Source organism: Melospiza melodia, chromosome 14 (genome assembly GCF_035770615.1).
Source record: "Melospiza melodia melodia isolate bMelMel2 chromosome 14, bMelMel2.pri, whole genome shotgun sequence".
NCBI lineage: Eukaryota > Metazoa > Chordata > Aves > Passeriformes > Passerellidae > Melospiza > Melospiza melodia.
This window is the reverse complement of record NC_086207.1, coordinates 14,364,170-14,389,453: the sequence shown is the minus strand read 5'-3', so window position 1 is coordinate 14,389,453 and position 25,284 is coordinate 14,364,170. Positions and strand designations below refer to the sequence as shown.

Sequence of the window (25,284 nt, the reverse complement as noted above, 5' to 3'; positions counted from 1 at the left end):
GGGTCTGTTACCCTTGGGTGCTCTGGGACATTGTGTAACACCTCAAAAAACAGCATTATGGAGTGGATGGCTGCTCCTGCCCATGTGGCCCTTGTGGGGCTGTGGGGGGCTGGAGACCCTCCTTGCCCCACTCCCACTGGTGCTTTGGCATCGCTCACATTGAGGGGCTGTTTCTTCTCTCTTGGCTGTGGGGGTTCAGCCCTGGAAGCTGCTGCAGGCAAAGCAAAGAGGGTAGTGCTAGAAGGAAGGAGGGCTTGAAAGCCCTTGATCCTTTAGTCACCATCCCCTCAGCCTGAGAAGCGCTGTCCAAGAGCCCCCACACAGGGAGGGTCCAGGAGGGGCTTGAGCCCCAGTGCAGCTTTTCCCCAGCAGCAGGGGAGGGGGCCAGGGAGGAGGGGTGCACCCTGGCACTGTGCCCCCACGGAGGCCCCTGCTCAGCTTTTGGTGCGGGGGGTCCTCCCCATGGTGTCCCACCCCCCTGTCCCAGCTCTGCACCTCACTTCCTTCCTCACACCTTTCCTCTCACCCTCCCCACTGCCACCCCCTTTTCTCACCTCCTGCCCCCCTGGGGGTACCAGAGCCTCTGGGCCCCTGGCACCGGTGTCACCAGTGGGGCACGGTGACCTGCTGGTGGCGTGGGGTGGGCAGTGAAGCCCCAGAGAGCGGCCGTGGAGCTCAGGGCTGTGTCCAGCATCATCTCTGAACTGGAGACCTCTGCAGCAGAGCTCTGCCTGACAACCAGTGATGCAAGTGCCAGCAGCCAATAGGACATTTTTTTTTGGCTTCCCCCCCCGGGTGTCAGGGCGGGGTGGGGACCCGAGGGTATTTCCAGAAGCCTCTCTCGGGGTGCTCATTCTCTTCGGGGACCCCAACGGAGCCATGGCTGACGAGCAGCGGGACCTCATCTCTGACCGCGCCAGCGGTGTGCTCAGCGTTGGGGACACCCAGAGGTGCCACTGCTGGGGACACGGGGATGGGGCACACGGGGAGGGCAAAGTGGGCACAGCGAGGACGTGGAACAGGGGGGTATTGTGTGGTTGTGGGATGGAAGGGGATACAGTCGGGTCAAGGGGGCACAGAGTGACTGTGGGGTAGGGGATGGGGTGTAGGCTGTGGGAATGGGGCACTGTGGAGCTAAGAGGGCCATGGGAGGGTCTGTGAGGCAAGGCAGGGGCACGGGGGGCTGTGGGATGGGGGGAATTGGGTGGCTGTGGGATGGGAGGCATGGGGCGGCAGTGGGAGGAGAACATGGGGCGGCTGTGGGATGGGGGATTTGGGTGGCTGTGGAATGGGACGGCACGGGGTGGCAGCGGGATGAAAGGGGTCACTGCACCGCTGGGCCGAGGGGACAGGGCGTGGCGGTGGGGGGGCCAGGCTCACAGGGTGGGGCGTGGAGCCATGGCTTGAAGCTTTGGGGGAAGCAGCTCTGTGGGAAGAGGCTGTGGGACGGGCAGGATGAAGGCGTGGCCATGGGGCAGGAGCGGACCCTGGACCCGAATGGCTTTATGGGGCTGACCCCCCCATGTCCCAACTCTTCCCCGTGTCCCAACCGCCGCAGGGGGGGACACCCCACCCAAAACTTGCAGCCAATCAGAAGCCCTAGATTTGTGACGTCACCAGTCTCCAGGCAGACGCCCGCGCTGCGCGTCCCGCTCGGGACTTGTCCCTGGGCCGGGCAGGGTCCGCTCCGTCCCCGGGCCGCGGGGACAGGGGGGGACCTCCGGGCACCGCTGCGCCTCGACAGCGCCACATTCAGCCAGCGGGGCAGGATCGGGCACATTTTAAACAGCATCCCATGAGTCGTGTCCCCGGCCCCATGGACCAGCGGGATTCCTTCCAAGCGGCTTCACCATCCCGCAGAAGGCGGTGCCCAGTGCTGCTGTTCCCCAAAATCCCCTGGCAGCGCCCTTCGGTCCCCCTCCCGTGTCCCCCCTTCCCCCGCCCCCACGGTGGGTTTCGCTTCCCGGTGTGGAGGGGTGCTGAGGTTTCACTTCTGCTCTCTGCGATGGGGGAATTTGCATTTGTCTGGCTGCAAACCGCCGGGACGGGGGGACAGCAGGATGTCACCTGCCGCTGCCGCTGGGCGGCTGAGCTCCCTGTGCGTGTCCCGCAGGGCTGCGCTGGGGCGCAAAGCCGCCTTCTCCACGCTCTCCATCCTGGTGGCGCTGCTCATCGCCGGCCAGGCTGTCACCGTCTACTACGTGTACCAGCAGAGCGGGCAGATCAGCAAGCTGACCAAGACCTCCCAGAACCTGCAGCTGGAGGCTCTGCAGAGGAAGCTGCCTGGCAGTCAGTAGCCCCATGGGCAGGGAGGTGGAGGGGGAGAAGGGATGAATCCCTCCAGGACCCTCCTGGATCACCCGGCCCGGTTGGGTCCCCTCACAGTTCTCCTTCCTCGGCAGATGCCGTGCCAATGAATAAGATGAAGATGGCCAAGGCAAACACACCTCTGGTGATGAATGTCATGCATCCCGCATCCTTCGAAGACCTTTCGGTAAGAGAAGTCCACCACTGCTTGGCACTCCTGCTGCCCTCAGGCCTTGCTGCCATGCTCACACTGCCCCTTTGCCTTTTCTCTTAAGTTCAAGGCTCCTGCTAGCAACAAAACCGAGGACATCGTGAAGCACCTGCTGCTGGTAAGGTCCCCTGCTCCCTGCCCTGGTCTGGGGTCTCTCAGGTGCTCAGAGCTGGTGGGAGCTCTGATCTCCTGCAGCATGTCTGGCTGATCCTGCAGAACTCCAACCCCCACCCTCCCACCTCATTTTTCTTTGCCCTCACTGTGGTGGTTGCTCTACAGCAAGGAGACCCCAGCAGGAAGTTCCCGGAGCTGAAGGACAACCTGATGGACAACTTGAAGCACCTGAGAAGCACCATGAATCATATGGACTGGAAGGTCAGTGCTTGTCACTGTCATCCTGTCCCACCTGCCTCCTGTCCAGGAGTGCTTTGGGAAGGGATAAACAAAGTCTGGCTTTAGCCAGGCTTGGGCTGCTCCCACCCAGAGGAGGGGATGGTGTTCCCCACCTTCCCTGTCCAAGCCAGAGCTCAGGACATGGCTGCCCTGGGGTGAACTTCCCCCATGCCCATTAATGTGCTGGACCCTCTCATTGCAGTCCTTCGAGTCCTGGATGCACAAGTGGCTGCTGTTCCTGATGGCCAACAACGCCCAGGCTGAGGACCGCAAGACAATCCCAGCAGAGAAAGGTATTGGGGATGGGGCTGCAGAGCTGGGCACAGGCAGGGAGATGCTGGCATGGGATATCTCACATGGACCTATTTGTTCTGTGGGGAACCCTGTTTTGTGGCTGTTGGAACATCACAGAACATCTCTGCCTGTAGGGTGAACAAAAGGCTGGAGCCCCACCCCAAATCCTCCATCCCTGGTCAGACCGAGAACCTCAGAAAGGTCCCTGAGCAGGGCTTGTTCACCTTTAACTGTTTGTAGACAGAATCTCCTGCTGAGGAAAAGGCCCCGGGGGCTGATGGAGTGTCCCCTGTGTTTCTATTGCCCTAGTGCTAACTAAGTGCCAAGCAGAGGCAGCTTTTGGGAGTGATCTGCTGGGCCACTTCCGCCCCCAGTGCGATGAGAACGGCGACTACCTGCCCAAGCAGTGCCTCCCCTCCGCCGGCTACTGCTGGTGCTGCTACAAAAATGGCACCAAGATTGAGGGCACTGCCACTCGGGGAAAGCTGGACTGCCCTGGTAGGTGGCCAGGGAGGGGATACCGAGGAAGGAGTGCCTGGACTGCTTGGGAGTAGAGCTAGGAGAGGTGGGCATCCTGGGGAGAGAGTTAGGAGAGGTGGGCATCCAGGCTTCAGGGAGCACCCCTCACCCATCCAGTGCCAGTATGTCGAGGCTTTAAGGGACCCCAAAACCCACAGCCCCCCGTGGGGAGCTGGAGCCAAGATGTGCAGTCAGGGCTTTCCATGAGCCCCCCTTGCCCCCCACTCAGCACTGGGTGCCCTGCTGCCCTCAGAGGGATGGGGGTGGGTGATGAGGCAGCCCCAGGGTCCAGCACCCACATCCTGCCCTCCCTTTGCAGGCACTGCTGCTCCCAGTGCTGCTGCTGGCACCCCAGACCCAGAGGAGATGATCTTCTCTGGGGTGGACATGCTTAAGCTGACCCCAAGCAAAGGTGAGTGTCCTAGAGCCCCCAGAGTCCTGGGGACTGCTGCAGAGGGGTTTTGGGAAGTCCTTGAGCTGTTTTACTGAGTACCTCCTCTTGTTCCCCCACAGAAGCGTAGAAGAGGATGCCAGCAGCTGCCTTCAGCATCCCTGCTCCTTCAGCTCCTGATCAATTTTTTCTTTTTCTGCTCTTACATTGCTTTTCCAAGGCAGTTAACAGTGGGCAAGGCTGCACAGCTGCCACCACCATCAGAGTCCCCTCAGAAGGTGGTTAGAGCAGGCTGGAAAATTATTTCAACCACCTCAGATCCACAAATCCTGTTCTCTTTGACTCAACCTCCAACAACACCCAGGCAGCAGTGCAGCTCCCCCCTGCTGAAGAACTTAAGCTTCCTTAGACTGAACAAATATTAAAAGCAGCCAAATAACCCCCACCAGCTTCTTAACTGATTGCTGTAGGCTGGAGCCCTGTTAGATTCCTGGAGTAAATGGGGTTTTATTGTGGAGTGCTCAGGTTTGTACAGAGATTCGCCTACAGGCTCAGCAGTGGGTAACCATAGGCAGAGGGGCTGATTTTCCTGACTATATCTGATTGTTCCTTTACAAATGATCTCACAAGCTAATAATCTCAAATAAACTTTTGAATAACAAAGCCTTGTAAGCAACTCCAGCAGGGCTTCATGTGTTGTTTGCAGCTGTCTGAGGTTATAAAGAAATGAAACTTAACAAAAAAGAGATAGAGAAAAATCTCTGCAGGCACTTGCACAGCTGTGTCTCCACCCAGGACTGGCTGTGTTCCTTGCCCCATCCCTTGTTTGGTGTCACTGGGGCCCTGGGGTCCCCCTGCCCCAGACAGGCAGACCTGGGCTCTGCTCTCCCACCCATAACATCCTCCAGAGCCAGCCAGCTCTGAAGAAAGCAGCTGAAGAAAAATCTGTCTGTTGTTTTTTTTTTTATTTTGTATTTCATAAAAAAAAAAAAACAACACAAAAACCGACTCTGCCTTGGCTGAGAACAGCTGCTGGACACAACTGTTCAGTGCAACTCCAGGGACATGATAATCACTGCTGTCAGTGTCAGAGTAAAAAGGAAACCCAAGAGCTTTCTTTGTAGTAGCAAAAGGACTGACACCACAAGTCACAGGAGGAGGGGAAAAAAGGTAAAAGTTTTTCTCAAAAATATAGCTCTGTGGTAAGAGAAAGGGATGGCTGGGTGTCAACAAGGGGAAAAGCAGTTTATGCTCTGCTCTGGTCAAACTGCCTCCTCCACTTCCATTCCATTTGGAGGGACTATAAACACAAATCTGAGCCTCAGGAGGGCAGGAGGAGGCAGAAAGTTACACAACTGTTCTAAAAGTCACAGTTAAAAGAAATGATAAATTACTATTTAAAAAAAAAAAGTTGGAATTCTCCAGGTGAGCTTCCTTTTCCTCTCTTCTGTTTGATCTTCACCCATAAATCTTTAATCACAGGAATGCGGTACCTTTGGGGAGAGGAGTTAGAAGTTAGGGATGGGGAGGAGGAGAGCAGCCTTACAGCTGAGCAGAGCGTGGGCAGAGGCAGCTGGTCCACTTGCAGGTGGCTACAACATCACCATCCAATCCCATCACTTTTCCAAGCTCCCTGGGGTCAGCAGGGACAGACAGACACTGCCAGAGGTCACTCATCTCTGCTGTGACAGAGGTCAGCAACACCCAGGCTGGACATCTCAGCAGCTACAGAGTTGAGGTCACACACATCCAGAGAAGCCAGCACACGGCTGCACGACCTTCCTCACACTGCTCCACTCCCTGGCCCTCTGATCCAAGGCCAGGCTGGCTCAGGGAGCTCTCAGAGGGCTCTTTTTGTCTTCCCAAATCTGGCCCAGGAGTTCTGAATGTGGCCAAGGTGACGCCGCTCAGGGTGCCAATGGCCCGTCCCCACAGGCCATGTACCTTCTCACAATCCTTCAGGATCAGCTCCTTTCTTCTTCTAAAATGGAAAGGGGAGAAAATACATCAGCATCATTTGCACCACAGACATGAAGGACCCAGCAAAGCCAGAGAGGCTTCATGGACATGTCCCTGTAGAGGTGGCAGCCACCACAAGGAACATCCTGTAGTCTCCCTGTGTCACCCTTCAAGCCCTTGGGATGGGATGCAGAAGTCTACCAAGGCCTCAGGAATCCAGCTTCTGCTGAGAATGAGATGAGCAGGCAGCTGGAGAGCAGCACTTGCTCCTTAGACAGGGCCAAGTCCTTTGCCACCAAAGGGTCCCTGGGTTTGAGCATTCCAGGGAGAGGAATCTCCTAGGGCAGCAATACAGGAACAAGGCCTTTGAGTCACTCTAGCCCCAACCAAAGGTCAGGGTGTCTCCAGACTGGCCACAGTGAACTGTGGGCTTCCCTGCACTGCCAGCAAGGCCAGGACATGGCTCTGTTCACTTCTGCTGGGGTGAGCACCACAGCCCAGGGTGTGACACATACCTTCTTCTTCTTCTTTTGAACCTCAGCAGAGCCATCTGCTGCAGGCTCCCCTTCCAAAGATGCTTTTTTGCTCTTCTTTTCTTTTCCAGTCTTCTTTTCTAGGAATGAGAAAGAAAAGCCAACTAAGAGAGGGACTCTGGTATTGTTAAAGGGAGCAGAGACTGGTAGGAGCATCTCCAATAAGATTTTGATCACATCCAAACCTGAGCAAGACTTCCAGAGCAGGAATTGGGTGAAGGCAGAGCTCTACCCACAGGCAGCTGCACCCAGGGATGTTTCCCCAATACCCCTGAGCCAGAGCAGCTTGATCCTACCATCTGTGTACACACATGGATGGAATTACACAGAATTCCCTTCTTTCCACCTCCTGCTGCCCACCTGCTCCAAGGAATTGCTTCAGAGCTGGTGTAGATGGGCACATGGCAGAAATGAGAGCCAGGGGAGCTGCTGACACAGGGTGGACATGAGGTTCAGCTCAGCACAAGAGGCTCCACTCATCCCTGTTAAACAGCTCACACAAGGGCCAATAGACAAGTCTGTCTCTTCCAAAAATAAGGGCTGTGTTTCAGCAGAACAGAAATATCATCAGACCTGGCCCAGCCAATTCACATCCTCTCTCCCTATTTTTTCTTTTCTATTTTTTTTTTGTTTTCTTTCTACCAGATCTAGCACAAAACCATCTCTGAATTGCAAATACAGGCTGCACTGTAAAGAAAAAAATGGTCTTTGGATTAGGGCAGAGAGCAGGCCACTACAGAACAAGCTGTAGACGGGTCAGAAATGACAGGATAAGAGGAAATAGCCTCAAGTTGAGCCAGGGCAAGTTTAAGTTGAATATTAGGAAAAAAATTCTTCACTAAAAGGGCTGTTAGAACACTGGAACAGGCTGTCCAGGGCAGTAATGTGGTCACTAATCTTGGAGGCATTTAAAAGATGTGTAGATATGGTATGTGGTGACATGGTCTGGGGGTGGGCCTGGGTTAATGGTTGGACTTGATGATCTTAAGAGACCTTTTTCAAGCCACATGACTGATTCCACGAGGGAAGCAGCCAAGCAGGAAGCCAATGGGACAGTGGATGCTATCTGCAAGGCACTGCACCAGAGGCTGAAAGTGCATCAGCTGCAAGAACCTACTGCAAACTAGGCCCCAAGTGTAGATGCTTACTTTTAGCTGATTTTTTCTTTTCCTTGCTGCCTGCCTTCTCCAGGTCACCATCTGCTTTCTTCTTTTTCTTTTTGGGTGCTTCTTCATCAGCCTGCCCTTTCCATTTCTTCTCCTTGGGCTGCCCCACAGCCCCATCCTGTCCCGTCAGCTTCCGCTTCAGAGACGTTTTCTGCTTCTTGTTCTCTGTGTCTTTGCTCTTGGATGTTTTAACAGCCTTGTCTACTGTGGAGGATGGTTTCTTTTTCTCCTTTTCTTTTTTCTCTTTTTTCTCCTTTTCTTTTTTCTCCTTTTTTTCTTTTTTCTTCTTCTTCTTCACTTCCAAGCCCTCTGCTGTGTGCACTGCAGGGACTTGAGCAGCAGTGGTGACCTCAGTTTCACTCCCTGAGCTTGGCTGCTGTGGCTGTGGGACGGAGGGCAGGGCATGTGCTGATGCTGGGATCACTTGCACCCCTGTGGCCCCAACATTGTTCTCTTTCATGGCCAGGGTTTTCTTCAGTGAGGAAGCTTTGAGGCTGGCATGACCTGGCTCTGTTTTTCCTGCCACCTTCTCTTTGCTGGAGGCTTCTGTAGCTTCCTGCCCTGAAGTGGGGTTGTTTTCTGCAGAAACAGAGAAATTCAGGAAGCATTCATTACACAGACTAGTCACAGGAGGATGGAAATATGCATTTGAAGAGGAGCATCCAGTTCTTCTCCCCCAAAACAGCTAAACTTGCTGGCATCTGTAGCAGAGTCAGAGAAAGATGCCTCAGCCTGAAGTGGGTGACAACAGCCACAACAGCTTTGGCTGTTTCACGAGATGGGTGAGCATAGATGGAGCAGTCCTTCCCCAGGACACCATCCCCAGTGAGCTGGGGACTTCCCAAGGTGGTGGGGGTCTCCACACTGCCTCCTGCAATCACCACCAGTGGCCAAGCCCAGAGCCCCTGGGCCCTCCTGAGCCCCTATATAGATAGCTCTGCCTTCCTCAACAGCCCTTTACACAATTTCATGATGTCCCCAAGGGACCAAGAGACCCATCTGAACTTCTAGAGCAGGCCAGAGTTCATCTGAAGGTGCCAGGGTCACACCAGAGCAGAAGCAGCTTTCAGCTCCAAGTTTTGCAATTTGCCAACAAACCAGGGAAAGGGTGGGACATTCTGTTTCTCCACAGGTTTTCTCACTTGCTTCCCCTCCTCTGCTCTCCAGACATGCAGAGGAGCCCACACAGCCCAAGGGGAGGGTTGAATACCAGCAGATGTTCTTGAGGCAGTGTTTGAACCCTCCACAGAAGCCAGCAATGCCGTGTGCACTGGCTCCAGGGAGACCCCTACCTGCTGCTGTTCATTACTGTGGTTAAAGCTGCAAGAGGCAAAGGCACTGAGCCTTGCAGGCAGCCAGCACAAGCAGGGCTGTGCTGTGGCCAGGGAAGCCAGCAGACGGCAGCAGAGCTCCATGCTGGGGTTCCACGGCAGAGACACACTGGGAACAGGGCCACCCTCCCCAGTGCCACCCCCCTGTGCCAGCACGGCTTTGCTCCAGGGCCAAGCAAATTCCCAACCTTGCCAAAGGAGACCCACCTGCTTTGTGGTTTGCAGCCACCTGGTTGTCATCTGTGTCAGAGTCACTGCTGTCACTGCTCGAGCTGTTGGCCAGGGCTGCCTTCAGGGAGCCCTTGGTGAGGGAGTTTGCAGCACTCACAGCTGCCTTCCCTGGCCCCACCTCACCCCCAGGCTGGGGGAGAACCGTCTTTGGTGCATGGGGTGTTGCTGGGCTCTTGGAGAGGACTGGGTAGCCTGTGAGGAGGGACTGAAACAGCACAGACACACTGAGGAGTCACAGCAGGGCAGCCTCCCACACACCAGACGTGCAGCTCTGTCTCTGCTGCTATTATCCCCATACTTCAAGTGAAGGGCCCACCTTTGGCCACGTGTGGAGGCAGCTCTGAGAGCCCAGGGCTAGCAGGAGAGGGGCCAGCAGTGACAGACACCAGCTGAGCCAGAGGTTCTCTTTGTTCTCGCCCAGCAAGGCAGGCAGGCAGGCTGGGGGAGGCTCCTGGCCATCACCCACGCACACTTAATGCTCTGCAGATGTGCTGCACGCCCTGCACGTTACTGACAAAGGCAATTTCATGGACATGGCTTAAGTTACAAACTAAAGTGGGGGGAAAAAAATCCCTGCTGCTGTTGGCACTGTGCAGCAGTTCTGGTTTAACCCTTGCAAGGCACCATATCCTGCTGTCTCTTCTCCCAGGGAAGGCACCATGAACCCTGGACCCAAGGCCTGGCTGCCTGGGGAAGCATTCCAGGTTCAAAAGCTTCTCTCTCTCTCTGCCAAAAGGTCTTGCTCACACCACTGCACTGGAGAACCCCCACTTCTCTGCTGGCAAACCCACCCAGCACCACATCTGCTATGGCTGGGAATTCAGTCTCTCAGTCATATTTGGGAGCCAGCTGCAAGACCCCAGAGAATCCAGCCTGCTCAGTACCATACCTGTGATGCTGCATCCTCCTCCTCCTCACTGGACTCTGAGGAGGAGCTGTGGGCTGGCTGGGTCCCTCCTGGTTTCTGCAGGGAGCCTGCTGGAAGAGCAGAGTTCCTCCTGTTAAACCACTGCTGCCTGGGCTGAGCTCACCTTCCCAGCACAGGCACTGCCACCAAAAGCCCTTCTGCCTCCAAAAACAGGGGAGTGCTCTGCCAGGCTGGAGAGGAGGAATGCCTCTCCAAGCACTGCCAACCTGCCATGGGGTAACAAAAGGCTGTCCCCGTTCCAGTAGCACTGAGAGCATCTTCTGGAGAGAACTGACCAGGTTTGGAAGAGTCCTTGGGTGCCTCCTCCTCCTCACTGCCAGAGGAAATGCTGCTGTCTGAGGTGTGCTCTGCATGAGTGGGTGGCACAGCCTGGCCCGGGTGGGTGTCCTGTCCTGGCTGCCTGGCCTTGGCAGTGCTGGCAGGAGCAGCTTTGCCCACTGGAACCGTTTGCTTTTGGCTGGAAGCAGCAGGGACCTGTGGAGAGGGAGATGAAACAGATCTGAAGGAGGAATAACTAACTGCTCACATCCATAAACTACAAGCAGCAGCCCAGAGTAGATGGGTTTGGAGCACCTTGGCCCTTCCTCAGCTGTACTGCTCCAGTTTGTGTCAGTCAGCCCAAGCCAAGCAGATAACTGCTATCACAAAAGGAAAGAAGCAGCCAGAGCCAGCTGGGAGCCAGGAACAGCAAAGGTACCAGGGCTGCCCTCTGCTCCTCTGCCTCATCTCACAGCAGGCTCACTGTGATCAGGATAGGGCAGCCCCTCTCTCCCAGCCTCATGAACACTTCCCTCAGCTGGGGACGTGGCACCAGCCCCAGGCTGATCCATCTTCTCCCTCTCCCCAGGAAGGTGCCCACCTTGATCTCCTCCATCATTACCTGTCCTGCCAGCACGCTGTGCTCTGAGGCACCAGTGTTTGAGCTCTCAGACACTCTGCTCACTGCAGGGACAGCAGGGGTTTTTGTCCTCTTCCCTGAAGGCAGGCTGGCATTTGCCTTTGCAGCCACCATGCTTGAAACTGCAGTTACTTTGACACTCTGCTGGGACAGACTCTGAAAGAGATGAGAAAGAAAATCAGGACAGAGCAAACTTGGAGGGAAATGTTACAGAAGCTTACACCAATCCAGCACCAACTCCAAAGCCTTTCTATCATTTTCAGCACAGCACCAAGACCTTTTGTTTTTTAATTCTCTCCTTTATAAACCAGATCTGCCTCCCATGAGCCTCTGAGCCTCTGGCACAGCCAGGAGCAGAAATGAGGGCCAACACCCCAAAAGTGCCAACAGCAGTAGCTCAGAGCCCCAAAGGCACCTACCCTGAGGGCAGGCAGGGGAAATGTGCTGTGCTTGCAGGCTGTGAATCCCTACCCACTGCAGCACCAGCAAGTCTGCAGCTGTAAACCCTTGCAGAGGGGGCATCTGGACTCCCTGATGTCTTTTACACTCTAAAAATCACACAGCAAGAGTTAATTGGCAACAGAGATAAACAAAGACACCAGCCACAGGGAAAATCTGCCTCCAGGTCCACAAGCCAAAAGACAGATTTAGGGGTCACATTAACAAGAGCAATTTTGTTGCCTCACATTTAAAACCTCCCATCAAACTTACCATAAAAGGGGTTAAAAATAGAAAGGCCAGGGGCATGGAAACAGGCACTGAGGACAGGACCATGACACAAATGGCAGCAGAAGAGGGAGAAGGAGCCACGGGGGAGCACTCAGCCTGCTGGTTTGTGTTACTGACGAGGCTGTGTGAGCAGCTCTCTCCCTGCAGGTCTGTGACAAGCTGGGCCTTTGTGGGCTGACATTTCCCCCACACAGCATCTGCCTTGGGAAGGAGCAGGCCCTGCTGGCTGTGCAGCCCAACGCCAGCTCTCGGCCCTCTCACACAGAGCTCAAGTTACAGCAACTGCAGGATTGTATAAAACCCCAGTAATATAAACATGCTGTACTCAGGGACTGCTCAGGATGGCTGCCTGCCCATCAGCTGGAGGGAGACAGCCTTTGCACTGGCCACAGCCTCAGGCCAACATGGGGAAGGGTTTCCTGAGTGCTCATAATGTCCCTCTCCCAGCAAAGGCATGTGTGGGGTATGAGGTGTGCTTGGCCACCAAGGCCTGGGCTCAGAACACCAGCCAGGCCACCCCCATGTGGAACAGCAGCCATGTTCCTCAGTCAGTGGGTTTTTAATGTGGTTTCCTGGGCTCAAACTGCAGCACAAGTGCAGACACCCCCAGGACAGCTTCACACCAAGGCAGCTCTGGCCCCAGGGAGCTCAGCCACAGCTCTGCAGGACTGGCATGGGGACACAAAGAGACTCCAGTGGGACAGCTGGGATCAGCTCCATGGCACTCAGGGGAACTCTCAGCACAGATATGGGGTCACCTTCCCTTCTCTCCAGCTGAAAGGCAGCAGGACTGCTGTGCTACCCTCAGGGCAGATCTTGCCATCTTCCCAAGGCTTGTGGAAAAGAAAAGCAAAAGAACTTCAGAGGTCTGTGAGGAACCAGGCGATGGGTTGCCTTGGAGCTACACAGGTCATGGAAAAACTCTTCCTGTAGGGATTTGGCTGCTTTTCCAGCCTAAATTCCTGGAGTAGAGCAGAGGGAAAGCCTGGGCTTGTGTATCTGCTCACGTTCCTGTCAGAGCACTCACACACTGCAGGATTGCTGTGGCTGAGATGTGCACCCAGAGCTGGGGTCAGCCAGACCCACGGACACAGCCAAGGAAACCCAATCCAGCCAAGGGGAGGCTGCTCTGCACTGCTCACCACGTGCACAGCCACCACCTCCCAACCCCTGAGAGTGCAGCACTACAGCCCACACAGCCAGGGGGTCAGCAGCTCCTCACCTGGGAAGGAGGGACTATTTCATTCTCAGAATCTGACTCCTCACTGGAATCCCCACTGCTGTCCACAGCTGGTGGGGCTGTGGCTGGTGCTGAACTTGGTGCCTTTTTCACGTTGGTTGGTTGGGGCACAGAATTGGTTTTCACTGCAGGAAGAGTGTAAGAGATTGTCACTGTGAGAAAGGATTGCAGGAAGAATGTAAGAGATTGCACTGTGAGAAAGGATTGCCCTGCTCTCTGGGGCTGTCCACAGCAGGAGCTGCTCCACGTGCAGGGGAGAGTAAGAAACCCATAAGGATGCAGGTGAGGGATCCTGGCTACTACCAGACAACTTACCAGCTGCTGGAGGCTGTCCTTGTGCTGCTGCAGGCTCCTCTTCACTGTCAGACGAGTCACTGCTCCCACTTTCTGAAACCTGGCTTTTCAAGGTGCTCACCACTGCTTTTTCAGGCTGCCCAGCTTTAGCAGCCTGGCTCAGGTTGGGAATAGGCTTGGGCTGGTCTGATAACCTCTTAACAAAAAAGAAACACAGGCCCAGAAATGCAGTATTAGTACAGGTGTTGTTTAGGAGTTTAAATGCAGTTTCAGCTCAGGTTGGGTTTTGTTTTACCCTAACAGAGCTGTTATTAACATTCTCACCCTCCTTGGTGTGTTATGAGTGAAAGGGCTTCAGCCACTGCCTGGGCTGAGCTGCTGTAGATAGATCCCTCTGAATTTAGCAATTTCCTTCTGACAGAAGGCCCAAGCACATTTTACATGAGCACACAGGCTAATAGTGCTTGTAAGCTTCTAAAAGCAATTCTTTCTTGAGACAGAGACACTGGCTGAGAACAGGAGAAGCACTGCAACCCCAAGACTCCCACTCCAAGGAAGCCAATTCAGCACAACCTAGCCACAGTTCAGGGAATCAGCAGGAGTTGGGAAGCCTTGGGCCATCACACCTGCAAGATTCAGAGACAGCACTGGAGCAGCTACAGCCCAGAGCTGCTGGGAGAGACACAGGGCTGACACAAGGGTTGGGAACACAGGGCAGGCAGAGACAGACTGTGACTCAACTTGGAAGCTGATTTGTCAACAGGTCTAAGAATTTAGAAATCTCCAGACAACAAAACATCTCTGACACTCACTTGGGCTGTGTCTTTGTGCAGCACCTGTCAACACTCAGATGTTTCAGGACAGACCACAAGCCACTTTTCCTGTTGTGTCAGCACCAGGAAGCCACAGTCGCCTGTGCCCCACATACACAACTGCCAGGTGAGACTCCCTCTCTTCCTGGCTCCTGTCCAAGGGCTGCAGATCCCCCTCGTGCACACTGAAGGTCAGTGGTGGCAGAGGAGAGGAAGTGCTTGTGGAATGATGTGGGAATTTGCTCCCCTGCAGATACTCCCCAGGCTGGCAGAGCTCATTCACTCCACTCGTGGCTCATCTCCGGGCTGCTCTGCCAAGGAGAACATTGTGCTTGCCAGGGCAGGGAGGCCCTGTGCACCCTGCATGTGCTGCCAGCCTGCTTTGGTGCCCCATGAGAGATTCCTGCCCAGCTGCACCATCCCTGCTATGCTGCTAATGCAGTGATACCCCCACAGCCCACAGCAGAGAGCACCAGCCCTTTGGGAAGATCAATCCTGCAGTGCTTCCTGGCACAGCCCTGCCATGGGCTGCCATTGGGGCACTGTTTATCATCTCCAAGCCAAACACGAAACAGACAACAGCATCTGCATGTTTATCCCATTACAGAACAGCTCTCTGAACGAGCCAAGCACATTTTGACTGCTTAGAGAAACAGAAACCTCCACAAGTGCTTGGGGAAGGGGGGACCACAAACCTCACTTCTCTGTTTTGTTTTGATACCAGTGAGTCACAATCTCCAGGAGAGAGGCCAGCTTTGCATTGCTGAAGAGACACAAGTACTTGAAGCAGTCAGAAGAATTCACACACACTGCTCTGAACGTGCTAACTCCTCTCTGCTGTTCTGAACACTGCTGTGCAAGGGAAGAGCTTACCAAGATTTGAGCCCACTGAGTTTTAAGTGCTTCATACCAATGGTCTGGCTTCTTCCTCTATGTGGATGCACAGCACAGGGCTGCTCCATTTCCTAACTTAGTAATGGAGTGGGAAAGAGCTGCCACGCAGGGGCATCATAACACACAGAAAGAACACAACAGAAACCACCATAAGGTTTACACAGCCTCAGAACTTCCTGGGAGGCAGCCAAGGTGCATCCATCCACATCAGATGGATGGATCAGACAGTCTCAGGTGGGATCTGGCCAACAGCACAGCCAAGTTACATCCAGGGAGCAGGTAAACCAGGCAGAGAGCTCCTGACAGCTTGAGAGTCACAGGTACTGAAGTTACTCAGAGAGGAGGAAAATAACTCAAGAGGAAATCATTTTTCCTGCTCCCTCTCCAGCCCCCAAAGCAGGAGCTGCCTGTGGCTCAGTGAGTGTGATGACTCAGCTCCCTCACAACCCATCTGCCACTCGCTGGGTCCATTTGCATCCTGCAGCGCTGCATGACAAGAGGAGGAACAACACTGAGCCACGTGTGCCCAGCACGTTGTAAAATCACACTCCAGCACTGCCTGTACCAGCACTGGGACCAGCACCTCAGCTGTGCCACAGCCCAGCCCAGGGGCAACTGCCACCTGCACAGGAGGGGGAACAGTGTTCAAGGAGGAAGAGAGACCCTCTGTCTCTTGGGAGATTTGGCCTCTCCCCACGCAGCCTGCAGTGCAAGATTAAAAGTTACTGGCACAACTTCTGTCAGCACAACCCACGCGGGTTTTCCTGGGATGCTCAAGGAAGACACGGGTTCCCAACACATGGATGCACGTGTACCTCACACCCACTCCTTGTAAACACAAGCCAAAGCCTGTCTATAGAGGGCTCAAGTGCCACCTTTGGCTCAAAACACTCAGGAAAGAAGCAGCAGAGCAAAATTTAGCAGTTCCAAAAGAAAAGCAGCTCTCACAGCATCTTTAAGATCAGACTGTCCCCCATGACTATCCTGTCCCCCCAAAATATGCAAACACCTTGTCAACTTCTTTCACTAAATATTCCTGAGTCTTCAGGGGTAAACATACCAATTAAGCAGTTCAATTTAGGCATGATGTTCATTTTAATTGTGCTAATCCACCCCCACAGGGAAAGATGAAGCAGCTTCCAACGCTCTGTATCTGTTTGGATCTTGCACAGAAGCCAGAGGAAGTTGCAGGATACAGTAAGTCAGTGGTTAGCATATGCCCAAGTAGCAGATGGTGAGGAATGAGCTAAGAAGAGTTTGACTGGGAGGACAGGACTGTGGACACAGCTAAGCCCAATGCTTTATCTTCAGGCTTCACTCGTGGTCCCTGCCTGTAGGCTACCAACAAGGGAAGGAACAGCCTGCATAGCAAAAATAGAGCTCCCTTGATGACAAGCTCTTCCTTGCTGACTCTGGCTGTGGAGGGGTACATGTCAGTTTGCAAGAGGGAAGATGCTGAAGTGGTTAAATCAGCAGGTAAAACTTGCTGTTGAAAGCTTCACAGAATCAACACCAGAGGACACAAACCTACCCCAGCACATAAACCCTGCTAAAATGGACAAATCTCGATGGTTTTACACAGGGACACAGCTATCAAATAGCTACTCCTGTCACCTAGAGCTGAATCTTCACATAAAATCAATCATGCAGGAAGAGAGCAGCACAGAGCCAACTGTGAGAGAAACATCCCCCTCCACCCACCTTAGCAGACCAAGGCTATGAAGACAAAAATGCAGAGCCTTGCTGGCTCCTGCCTGTCAATAGTCAAAGGATGTGTTGACAAAGAGCCTCCCTGCAAGGACACGTGAGGCTCTACCCCCAGCTTCCCTTGCAGACAGTAAGGCTGCATCTCCACAAGACTGCTTTCAGGGCACTTTCTGAAGGCCCCTGCAGCTCAGACTTGAGGCAGGTCTCAGTACAACATGCCTAGGGAGGCTCTCAGGAAGCATTGTACTCCTGTACTCTCAGGAAGATTTGCACTCCTTTGAGTTTAGTCACCTGAGTCCATTGTGAGCTCCCAGTCCTTCTCCTTTGGTTTGAGAACTTTGACCAAACCCCACAAGAGAGCCAAGACCAAGATACCTGTGACCCTGCACACAAGGCCACTCCAGAGGGGCAGGAGTGAATAGCTGGTATCAAACCATTTGCCTCTGGTACAACTGTGTGAGAAGAGTGAGGCTGTCCTTGCAGAAACAAGGTACACAAGATCAGTGGCAGCATTTAAGGGATAAACCCTAGTCTTGCATCCTCCATGCCTTGGCACTGGGCTGAATGCAGCACCTACCTTCTGGCTGATGGGCACAGGGAGATCCTCCTCTTCACTGGATGACGAGGCAGAGCTCTCCACTGGCTTTATACTTTCAGCAGGCTTTGTGGGAGCAGCAGTCTTTCCTGGTGAGGCTTTAACCTGCTTGGGCACTGTTGGTTTTGGTGCTGCCTTCCCTGGGGATACTGGAAGTGTTTTTGCTGGAGTTGCTTTGACAGAGACTGATGCTGCTGCTGTAGGTTTCACTGGGGATAGGATGGCATGGGAGGATTTTGGAGGTGGCTTTGTCTGGACAAGACATGAACAGAGTGAAATAAGGCAAATCCCACAGCAGCATAGTTCATTTGCTCAGACTATAATCAAGGGAAGAAATTTCAGAGCCCCCCAGGAAAGGCAAACCCTGAAGGGAGATTAGTGACTGGCAGGACACAAGGAATTCTTTCATCTGGCTTTCTTCATCAGTCTGCTGCTACTATCAGTCCCCCCCAGTGAGGTACAAGGCAGCACTTTGCACTCTCCACAGTAGGGAAGCTGAGCTGCACTACAGTTTGACAAATCAGACACTATTTATTGCAATTTATACCTGAGAAGCAAATTCCACCATGCTAATTTGCCCCTTCAGGTGGGAAAACAATCACTGGGTTTTTTTTTTTTTTTTTTTTTAAAGTACTGATGGATTTTTCTAAGAAAGGCACAATGGGTTGATTAAAGCTCAGAGCAAAGACACGGAGGTGCCTTTTAACACCTCACGCCTCCTTCCTCCCACCCCCAACATGACTTTGCTACACACTACATGCATTTACAAAATTTTCTTTTCACTGCAGTTCCTAGCCCTGAGAGGCATGCAAGGAGAGGGAAGATCTCAGAGACAGGCACTTGGGTTACCAATGGACGTTTTTCATCTTCACTGTCTGAGGAGCTGCTGCTCTCTGTTGTGTCACTGGGCTGTGCAGCCCTGGGAGCTGCTGTTGATGCTGGTTTGGCATGGCTTGCTGCCAGGGCTGTTTGCTTCACTGCATTCTTCTTCAGGGACACTGAAGCAGCAGCAGGTGCACTTTTCACAGGTGCTGCATTAGACCGCACTGTTTTCACAGCTGGCTTGGCCTGGGAACAGGGGGAACAAAAGGGAACAGGAGAAACAGGTAACACCTTGGAAGAAAATAGTTGAAAGCTCTAACTGCATGGAATCTGTTTTAAAGCCAGCTACCTTGCTAATTTTGACCAGGACGGGCTTTTTCAGACCCATGAGCCGTGGCTTATCTGAAGCAAGTCACTTTTTCCATGGACTGCCTGACTACATCCATCAAATTGCATACTAATCACCTCCTACAGATCCAAGGATCTCCCTCAGCCTCAGGCACTAGAAAAAACTGGAACAGAATGGTTGATGTCGGCAGGGTTTAGTGGGGCTCTCAGCCACATGGCATGTGCTCTGGTTTTGGGGATCTCAAACACCCAAGGTAAGGGGTGCTGTCAGAATACAGCACTGCAGCATTTCCCTCTTCTTCAAAAGAAGGGAAGTGATTTCCTAGGGACAAAGAATCCATGCTGGAGAGGTTACCTGGATGGCTGGAATGACCAGCTCCTCCTCAGAGGATGTGTCCTTGCTTGATTCCTCACTGCTGCTCTCAGCCCCAGCTGCCGGCTCTGAAACACAACGAGGAGATGTCACAGCTGCTGCCTGCTCTGGGCCCCCAGAGTGTGATGCTAATGTGGCTTTTGAAGTCAGGGAAGCAAAACAAGCCACGGAGAGGGCTAAGGGGATTTGCAGGGAAGGGGACCTAGCCTTGCTGAAAACATCAATAGCTTGCTGGGAACAGCTTCTCCAGACAAATGCTGGCCCACAAACAGCTCTCCTTGAGTGCAGGTAGAGATGGGAAATGCTGCCTGGCCACCCCCTGACCCTATGGGGTGCTGCCCAGCCACACACAGCTCCCTGCACAGGCACCCAGCCTGGCTGGGCCTCCTCTGGATAAGAGCCAAGAGGAGGATCATTTCCAGAACTTCAATGATCTATTTCTCACCCTCCTCCTCCAACACACACAGACACACTTCAAAGCATTGAAAGATTTCCCTGAAGACTTCAAACCCCAAAACGAATCACTTTGCAATTGGGAATAAAGAGAAAACACTGGAGGGCCTTTCCATAAAGCTGAAAGTATCAGCAGCATTAGTACTGCACCTCCTCTGGACATGCTACACTGTTAGCCCCAACCCCTGGGTACGTGCTGGGTGCTGCCAGACATCTTAGCACAGGATCTGCTGCTTGAAATGGGAGCAGGCACGCAGCATCCATCCCACGGAGCTCCAGAGCTGGCTGCTCTGCAATGTTCTAGCAGCCTCTCCAAGGAACAAGCATCACTCTGAGCTTTCCAGCAAGGGAGCTGAAAGGAACAAGCTGAAGGCACGTCTCTGATCCAATCTGCAGCAGAGCTGGAGCTCACACACATCTACAGCACCCTGCAGGCTCCTTACCCGCTTTGGGGGATGGAGCCTTCGCAGTCGGCGTCTCCTCTTCCTCCTCGCTCTCGGATGAGGAGCCGCTGCTGCTGCTGGAACTTTCTGGTGCTTTGGTTGGTACTGGTGCTTTGCTTTGTCCTACTTTGGCCACAGCTGCTGTGGCATGTCCAGGCTTCCCAGGACCAGGCAGTTTCTGGGCCTTGGCTGGGGATGGAGCTGCAGCTGGGGCACTGGGCTGCTGCTTGCTGGAGAGCACAGTTCTGTCAGCAGCAGAGAGCCCCTCTGCTCTGCCTGCTGGGGCAGCAGCCTTGGCAGGAGAATGCAGGGAGTTGGCAGCTTTGCCACCCACCACAGCTGCTGTCACCTGTGGGAAACAAAGGCACTTAGAAGGCTACACACAGATGAGGAGCAAAACTGGAGACAATATACCTGCAACAGCAATGTGGCAAGCAAGGTAAGCCATAGAGCTCTTCAGGGCAAATTCTGGGGGGCAGATATCTAAGAAAAGGCTTATGGCAGCATAGGAGGGTCATTTAAACAGGATTTTCACCCCAGGAGACAATTCTACACATGCTGAGGAGTCTGGGACAGTCCTGGCCCCAGAGTACCACCAGCCTTCACAGCCAGGAGCATTGCCTTACCGTCACTGCACCTTTCCCAGCCAGATCCTCCTCTTCCGACGAGGACTCATCTTCCTCACTGCTTTCTATATTCACTACCGAGTTTGTGGCCAGAGGAAGGCTGGCTGCTGCACAGGAGAGAGCCACAGAGCAGCTGTGTCACAGTGTGTCTCACACTAACATGGTCTCTGGTTTGCAGGAGGGCCCCAGCAGCAGGGCAGGGTCCCATCTGCACACCTGACCCCACACCATCACCACTGCTGTCCCCATGACAGGCAAGGACTTTGCTCCTCCACCCCATCCCTCTCCCAGCCACCAAGACAGGGAATCTGTCAAGATTTGCACTTTTCTAAAGGCTGGTCTACAGCAGACCAGACTGATCTGTGAAAATGTATCAGACACAAGTTTTTGTTAGACTCTGCAAGCCAACACCTCCCACATCAGCTGTACCCAAGATCCATCCCCACCTCAGACAGAGGGCACTGGCCTTCCAGACCAACTATCAAGACCTTCCCTGACCTGTGAAACAGGCCTGCCTTTGCTGGCCCAGCACACACCTGGCACCAACTAGAAGGTGCTCCACAGTGGGCAGAAAGAGGTTCCCAAAGCTTCATCACCCAGCACAACACCCATCCCTCCCCAGTGAATCATAACAGGTTTTTTCTAGCTTCAGCAGACATCTGTGCTCCTCAGAAACTCCACATGAGAAGGGGGTGCTAAATTAGTTGTCCTATTTTTCTGTGAGCACAAACAAATAGCCATCACTTAACAAGCATTTTCTCCAGCCAAGCAAGCTGGGCTGCTCCTACACAAGTCTCCAGTCCTACCCTGTCAGCTCCAGGGAGATGAAAGGCTCCTACCATTTGCAGCTTTTGCCTTCTCTTTCTCATCCTCTTCTTTCTCTGAGCTCTCAGAGCTGCTCACGGGATCAGGAACTCTGATCTTTTCTGGGATCGCTGCCTCCTCATCACTCACATTTCTTCTCTTGGAATTTGGTGGAGTTCTGAGGGAAGACAATAGGTGTCAAAATGGGGAAAAAATATCTTGAACAAATTAGAATATAATTATTCATTTACTCTCAGATCAGGCTCCAGCCTAAGAATAGGCAGTGTAATCTCTCTACAGAGGAATTCCTAAGGGGGTGGGAAATACTTCTCTAACCTCCAAGGGACATCTCCAGTCCTCAGTAAACTTCCAAGAGCAACATATTCCTGCAACACTTAGGTAAATGCTGAACCTAGATGATTTTTCTGTGCCCTAGGCAGAGTCTTTCTTACTTTAGCAGAGTAATAAAAACATACAGAGTTGGGCTGGTGCTGGATAGAAGGCATCCTACAGAACAAATTCCTTCTCCAGGGGCTACAGTCACAGCCTCAGAGTAAGTGTAGCCTCAGGGTAGGGCAGATATCCCCAAAATACCAGGTCCTGGTATTCCAGAGGGCCAGGAGAAGCCAATCTAAAAGGTACAAAAGTCATTTGAACTTGGGCGCCCAAGTCAAAAGGAAAGCCAGGTTGCAGAGAGGTTTAATAAAGGAAGTGGCTGGAGCTACAAAAGATGTGTTAGAAAAAGAGGAGGAAAAGAACACATAAGTATTAAACACTTAAGCTGCTCAATTGAGTTAAAACGTGAAGTTGGAGAAAGACTCCTCCAGGCTCTAAATCCCACCTGTACCAGGAGAGATGATGTGGCTCAAGTTACCCATGTTTTCATTTGAGAATTAAAGACAACACATTTGCTTCATTACAAGGGTAACAGTGGGAACAAGCTGGTGTGACTCACACATGCAATGCTCCTCAGCCCTGGGACACACAGTTATCAGAAGCAAATATCCTCACTTCTGGGCCAGTTTAGCCCATTTTATTTGTTCATCTGTTTTAAAAACAAGATTAGTTTAACAATTTGATGAGTAAAGGCTGTGCTTGGTGTCAGAGTGTTCTGGCAGCACAGCTGTAACAGCAACTTTTGTGCAAGCAGGCTAAGCCAAAGGCACGTTTGCTCTTGGAAAGTCTTGTAACTGCTCCAACAATCTTTTTAATAAAGCAACAGGGCAGCCCACACAGGCAGCTCTGATCCTGCAGCACCATCCTGATCCAGTGGCAGCTGACAGCACAGCAGAGTGATGTGAGAATTTGCTGTGAGTGATCAGGAGCTCAGGGACACCCTGTGAGGGGAAGAAATGGTGACTGCCAGCACTGCCCCTGTGGCATTCTGGATCATCTGAGGCCTGCAGGGCTCAGGCTGCTCCTAAGGCTGAGCTGGACCAGCTTTCCCCAGCTCCCAGGCACCCTTCCACCCCCTCTCTGCATCTCCAAGTGTAAATGCAGCTCTGGAGGGAACTGTGGAACTGCAAATCTCAGCTTCAGGCTCAGTCTGGAAGAGTTTCTGGAGAACAGCACCAGGGGTAGCCCTGGTGAGAAGGGCAAGAGCCACAGGGCAGACTAAGTAAGGACATTTTTGGGCTAAAAGCCTATGAGCAACAGGATGTGATAAAGACAGCTCACTCACAGGAGCACTCCAGGATAAAGACAGTGGCCAACACACCCCTCATTGTGACTCCCAACCAGGCAGACCAGGAATAACAGATGTCTTTGTAGGGCAGGATCAGAACAGAAGGGTGATGCTGAAGAAAGAGGAATCAAACCTGATTCAAATGCCCTGTTGCCCCCCAGGTTTAAAGGCAACAGTGTCTGGGAGGGTTTGCTGCAGCAGGCAGGGCAACCAGCACGTGGGAAGGTCACCATCAGCACCCAGGAGAGCAACAAACTGGGAGAGGGAGGAACTGCAAACCCATTTCTATGCTGCCACATCCTCATGTGGATCCAGCCTTTCTCCTGCTCAGGTATGGAGGACCAGAGCAAGGCACAGGGCACTGAGCAGAAAACACCTTTGAAAAAACACCTCCCAAGGCTGCTGACATGGCCATGCTAAGGAGATCCTCACTCCAGAGCTCCCAACTCCACAGATTCCCAGATAACCCAGCACTGAGGCTGCCCCAGGCCTCACAGTGCTGCACTCAACATCCAGCAAGGCACAGGATGGGTGCAAACACCACAGATGGGAAGGCTCCCTCCTGCAGACCTTCAAAGGGGTGTTTGGAACATGTAAGGACTGGAAAGGACAGGCTGAAACCAAGAGATTTCCTCTAAGTCACATCATCTGTGATCTATGCCAAGGTTTCAGTCTGTGTAAGAGCTCTGGCATTTCAGCACCTGCTCAACTCCTCTGTTCTCGGGTCAATAATCCTGCAAAGCATGTGGCTTTAAAAAGAAAGTGAAACAGAAGTGGAACAGATTTCTTACAGTAAAGCATGACTCTGAGCTCCACAACACTCCAGCATCATCCAGCACAAACAGCATCAGCTGCTCAAAACTAAAGTAACAACTTATTTCCAAGTTCAGAAGATTTTAAACCAGCATAACCCTGAACATCTGAAATGAATTGCTGTGAAACCAGCGGTTAAGAGAGAATTCTACTGAGCACAGTTATCACCCGAAATCCTCTGACAACATAGAATTCCAACAAATAGAAATCACTCATGCCACGCAGCCTAGATGTCAGCACAGTCTGCAATCCATTTGATACTCATTCCCTCCTGTGACTTACTTTTCCCAGTGGGTAAAGATGTCCTCGAGAGAGGTCGAGAAGGAAGGGAGCAATTTCTGTGAAAGCAGAGCGAACACCAGTCAAGCACGGCCCGAACGTGACCCAGTTTCGGGATGTGCCCACCGGACAGGGCAGCGACCGCGGGGCCCAGCCAAACCTCCCCGGAAAACGGGACCGCGCTCCCGGCACACACCTCCCGGTGAACCCCTCCCACTGCCCGCCCCGCGGCACCCCGGGCCGCGCGCTTCCCCGGAGAGCTCTCCCGGAGCCGCACGTGTTCGGGGAGCAGCAGCCCCCCGCTACCGGAGCCTCTACCGGGCGGGCTGCCAGCGTTCTCCCCAGCCGGTTCGGGGCGGGCCGGCCCGCGGGCACCGGGAGCGCCCGCTGGGTGCCGGGACACCACGTGGGTCCAGCACGGACCTGCGGGCCGCCGTGGGGCCACGGGCCGGCGGCGCGCCCGGCACCCACGTGGCGCTGCCGGTGGTCGGTGAGGGCGCGAACCGGGACCGGGCCGTGCGGCCCCGCCGAGGCCCGCGCTCCGGGACCGCGCCTCCGCTGCCTCCCGCGCGGCCCGGGCTCCCGTTACCTGCTCGCTCTGCGCCTGCAGCTCCCGGGCGGCCCGCGTGTAGCCCCTGCGGAGCAGGTGCTGGTAGATGAGGGCGAGCAGCTCCCGCCCGCCGCCGCCGTCGGCGGCCATGGCGCGGCCCGCGTGCCGCGCCGGAGAGACGCCGCTTCCGCTTCCGCCGCGCGGCCCCACGGGAAACGTAGTGCCGGGAGTGTCCGGGGGGCGCCATGTGGGGGGACCCGGCGGGGAGCGGGCTGGCACCTCACGGGGGTCGGCCCGGGGGAAAAGGGGGAGAAAGAAGGAGGAGATCACCCCATGGTGTCTCTCTCTCATGCCGCTCCGGTGGGAGATGGGGGGAACGGAAGGGCGGGGGGTTCGCCCCATGAGGTTCCCTCACACCCCATGAGGTTCCCTCACACCCCCTCTGCTGGGGACGGCGCCAAAGAAGAGCGGGGTCCCCTCACGCAGTGCCCGCAGCTCTGGCGGGGCACGGTGAGCAGGGAAAGGGCGGCCCCTCCACCGCCCTGAGGGGGATGGAGAGCAGGGAAAGCGGGGTCTCACCCCATGGCCGGAGCCAGGCCCCTCACAGCCCTGCGCGGGAGATGGGGGCGAGGGAAGGATGAGCCGCCCTCCAGCGGG

General features: G+C 54.0%; 2 protein-coding genes across 5 annotated transcripts; one reads left to right on the top strand and one right to left on the bottom strand.

Moving 5' to 3' along the window:
• The first annotated feature begins 808 nt into the window (after positions 1–808).
• Positions 809–4,796, top strand: CD74 (CD74 molecule). Of its 2 annotated transcripts, XM_063168846.1 has the most exons (9): positions 809–950; positions 2,114–2,289; positions 2,403–2,494; positions 2,583–2,636; positions 2,798–2,893; positions 3,114–3,204; positions 3,515–3,703; positions 4,044–4,136; positions 4,238–4,796. In XM_063168846.1, the coding sequence occupies exons 1-9, from the start codon at positions 880–882 to the stop codon at positions 4,243–4,245; spliced, it is 870 nt and encodes a 289-aa protein (XP_063024916.1). In that variant the 5' UTR covers positions 809–879; the 3' UTR covers positions 4,246–4,796. The 2 variants fall into 2 exon arrangements, with proteins under 2 accessions (XP_063024916.1, XP_063024917.1); XM_063168847.1 differs by lacking the exon at positions 3,515–3,703.
• Positions 4,797–5,068: 272 nt separating this feature from the next.
• TCOF1 (treacle ribosome biogenesis factor 1) lies at positions 5,069–24,785 on the bottom strand. 3 transcript variants are annotated; one of them, XM_063168843.1, is made up of 18 exons: positions 24,667–24,785; positions 24,081–24,136; positions 21,337–21,479; positions 20,498–20,604; positions 19,872–20,220; positions 18,958–19,043; positions 18,282–18,500; positions 17,415–17,684; positions 13,446–13,620; positions 13,113–13,255; positions 11,144–11,317; positions 10,539–10,737; positions 10,225–10,313; positions 9,312–9,540; positions 7,756–8,352; positions 6,590–6,687; positions 6,060–6,096; positions 5,069–5,608 (listed from the first exon to the last, which is right to left on the bottom strand). In XM_063168843.1, exons 1-17 carry the CDS (start codon positions 24,775–24,777, stop codon positions 6,064–6,066), a joined length of 3,078 nt encoding a protein of 1,025 aa, XP_063024913.1. In that variant the 5' UTR covers positions 24,778–24,785; the 3' UTR covers positions 5,069–5,608; positions 6,060–6,063. The 3 variants fall into 3 exon arrangements, with proteins under 3 accessions (XP_063024913.1, XP_063024912.1, XP_063024914.1); XM_063168842.1 differs by having other exon boundaries at positions 5,069–6,096; XM_063168844.1 differs by having other exon boundaries at positions 5,069–6,096; positions 10,225–10,310.
• Positions 24,786–25,284: the final 499 nt, after the last annotated feature.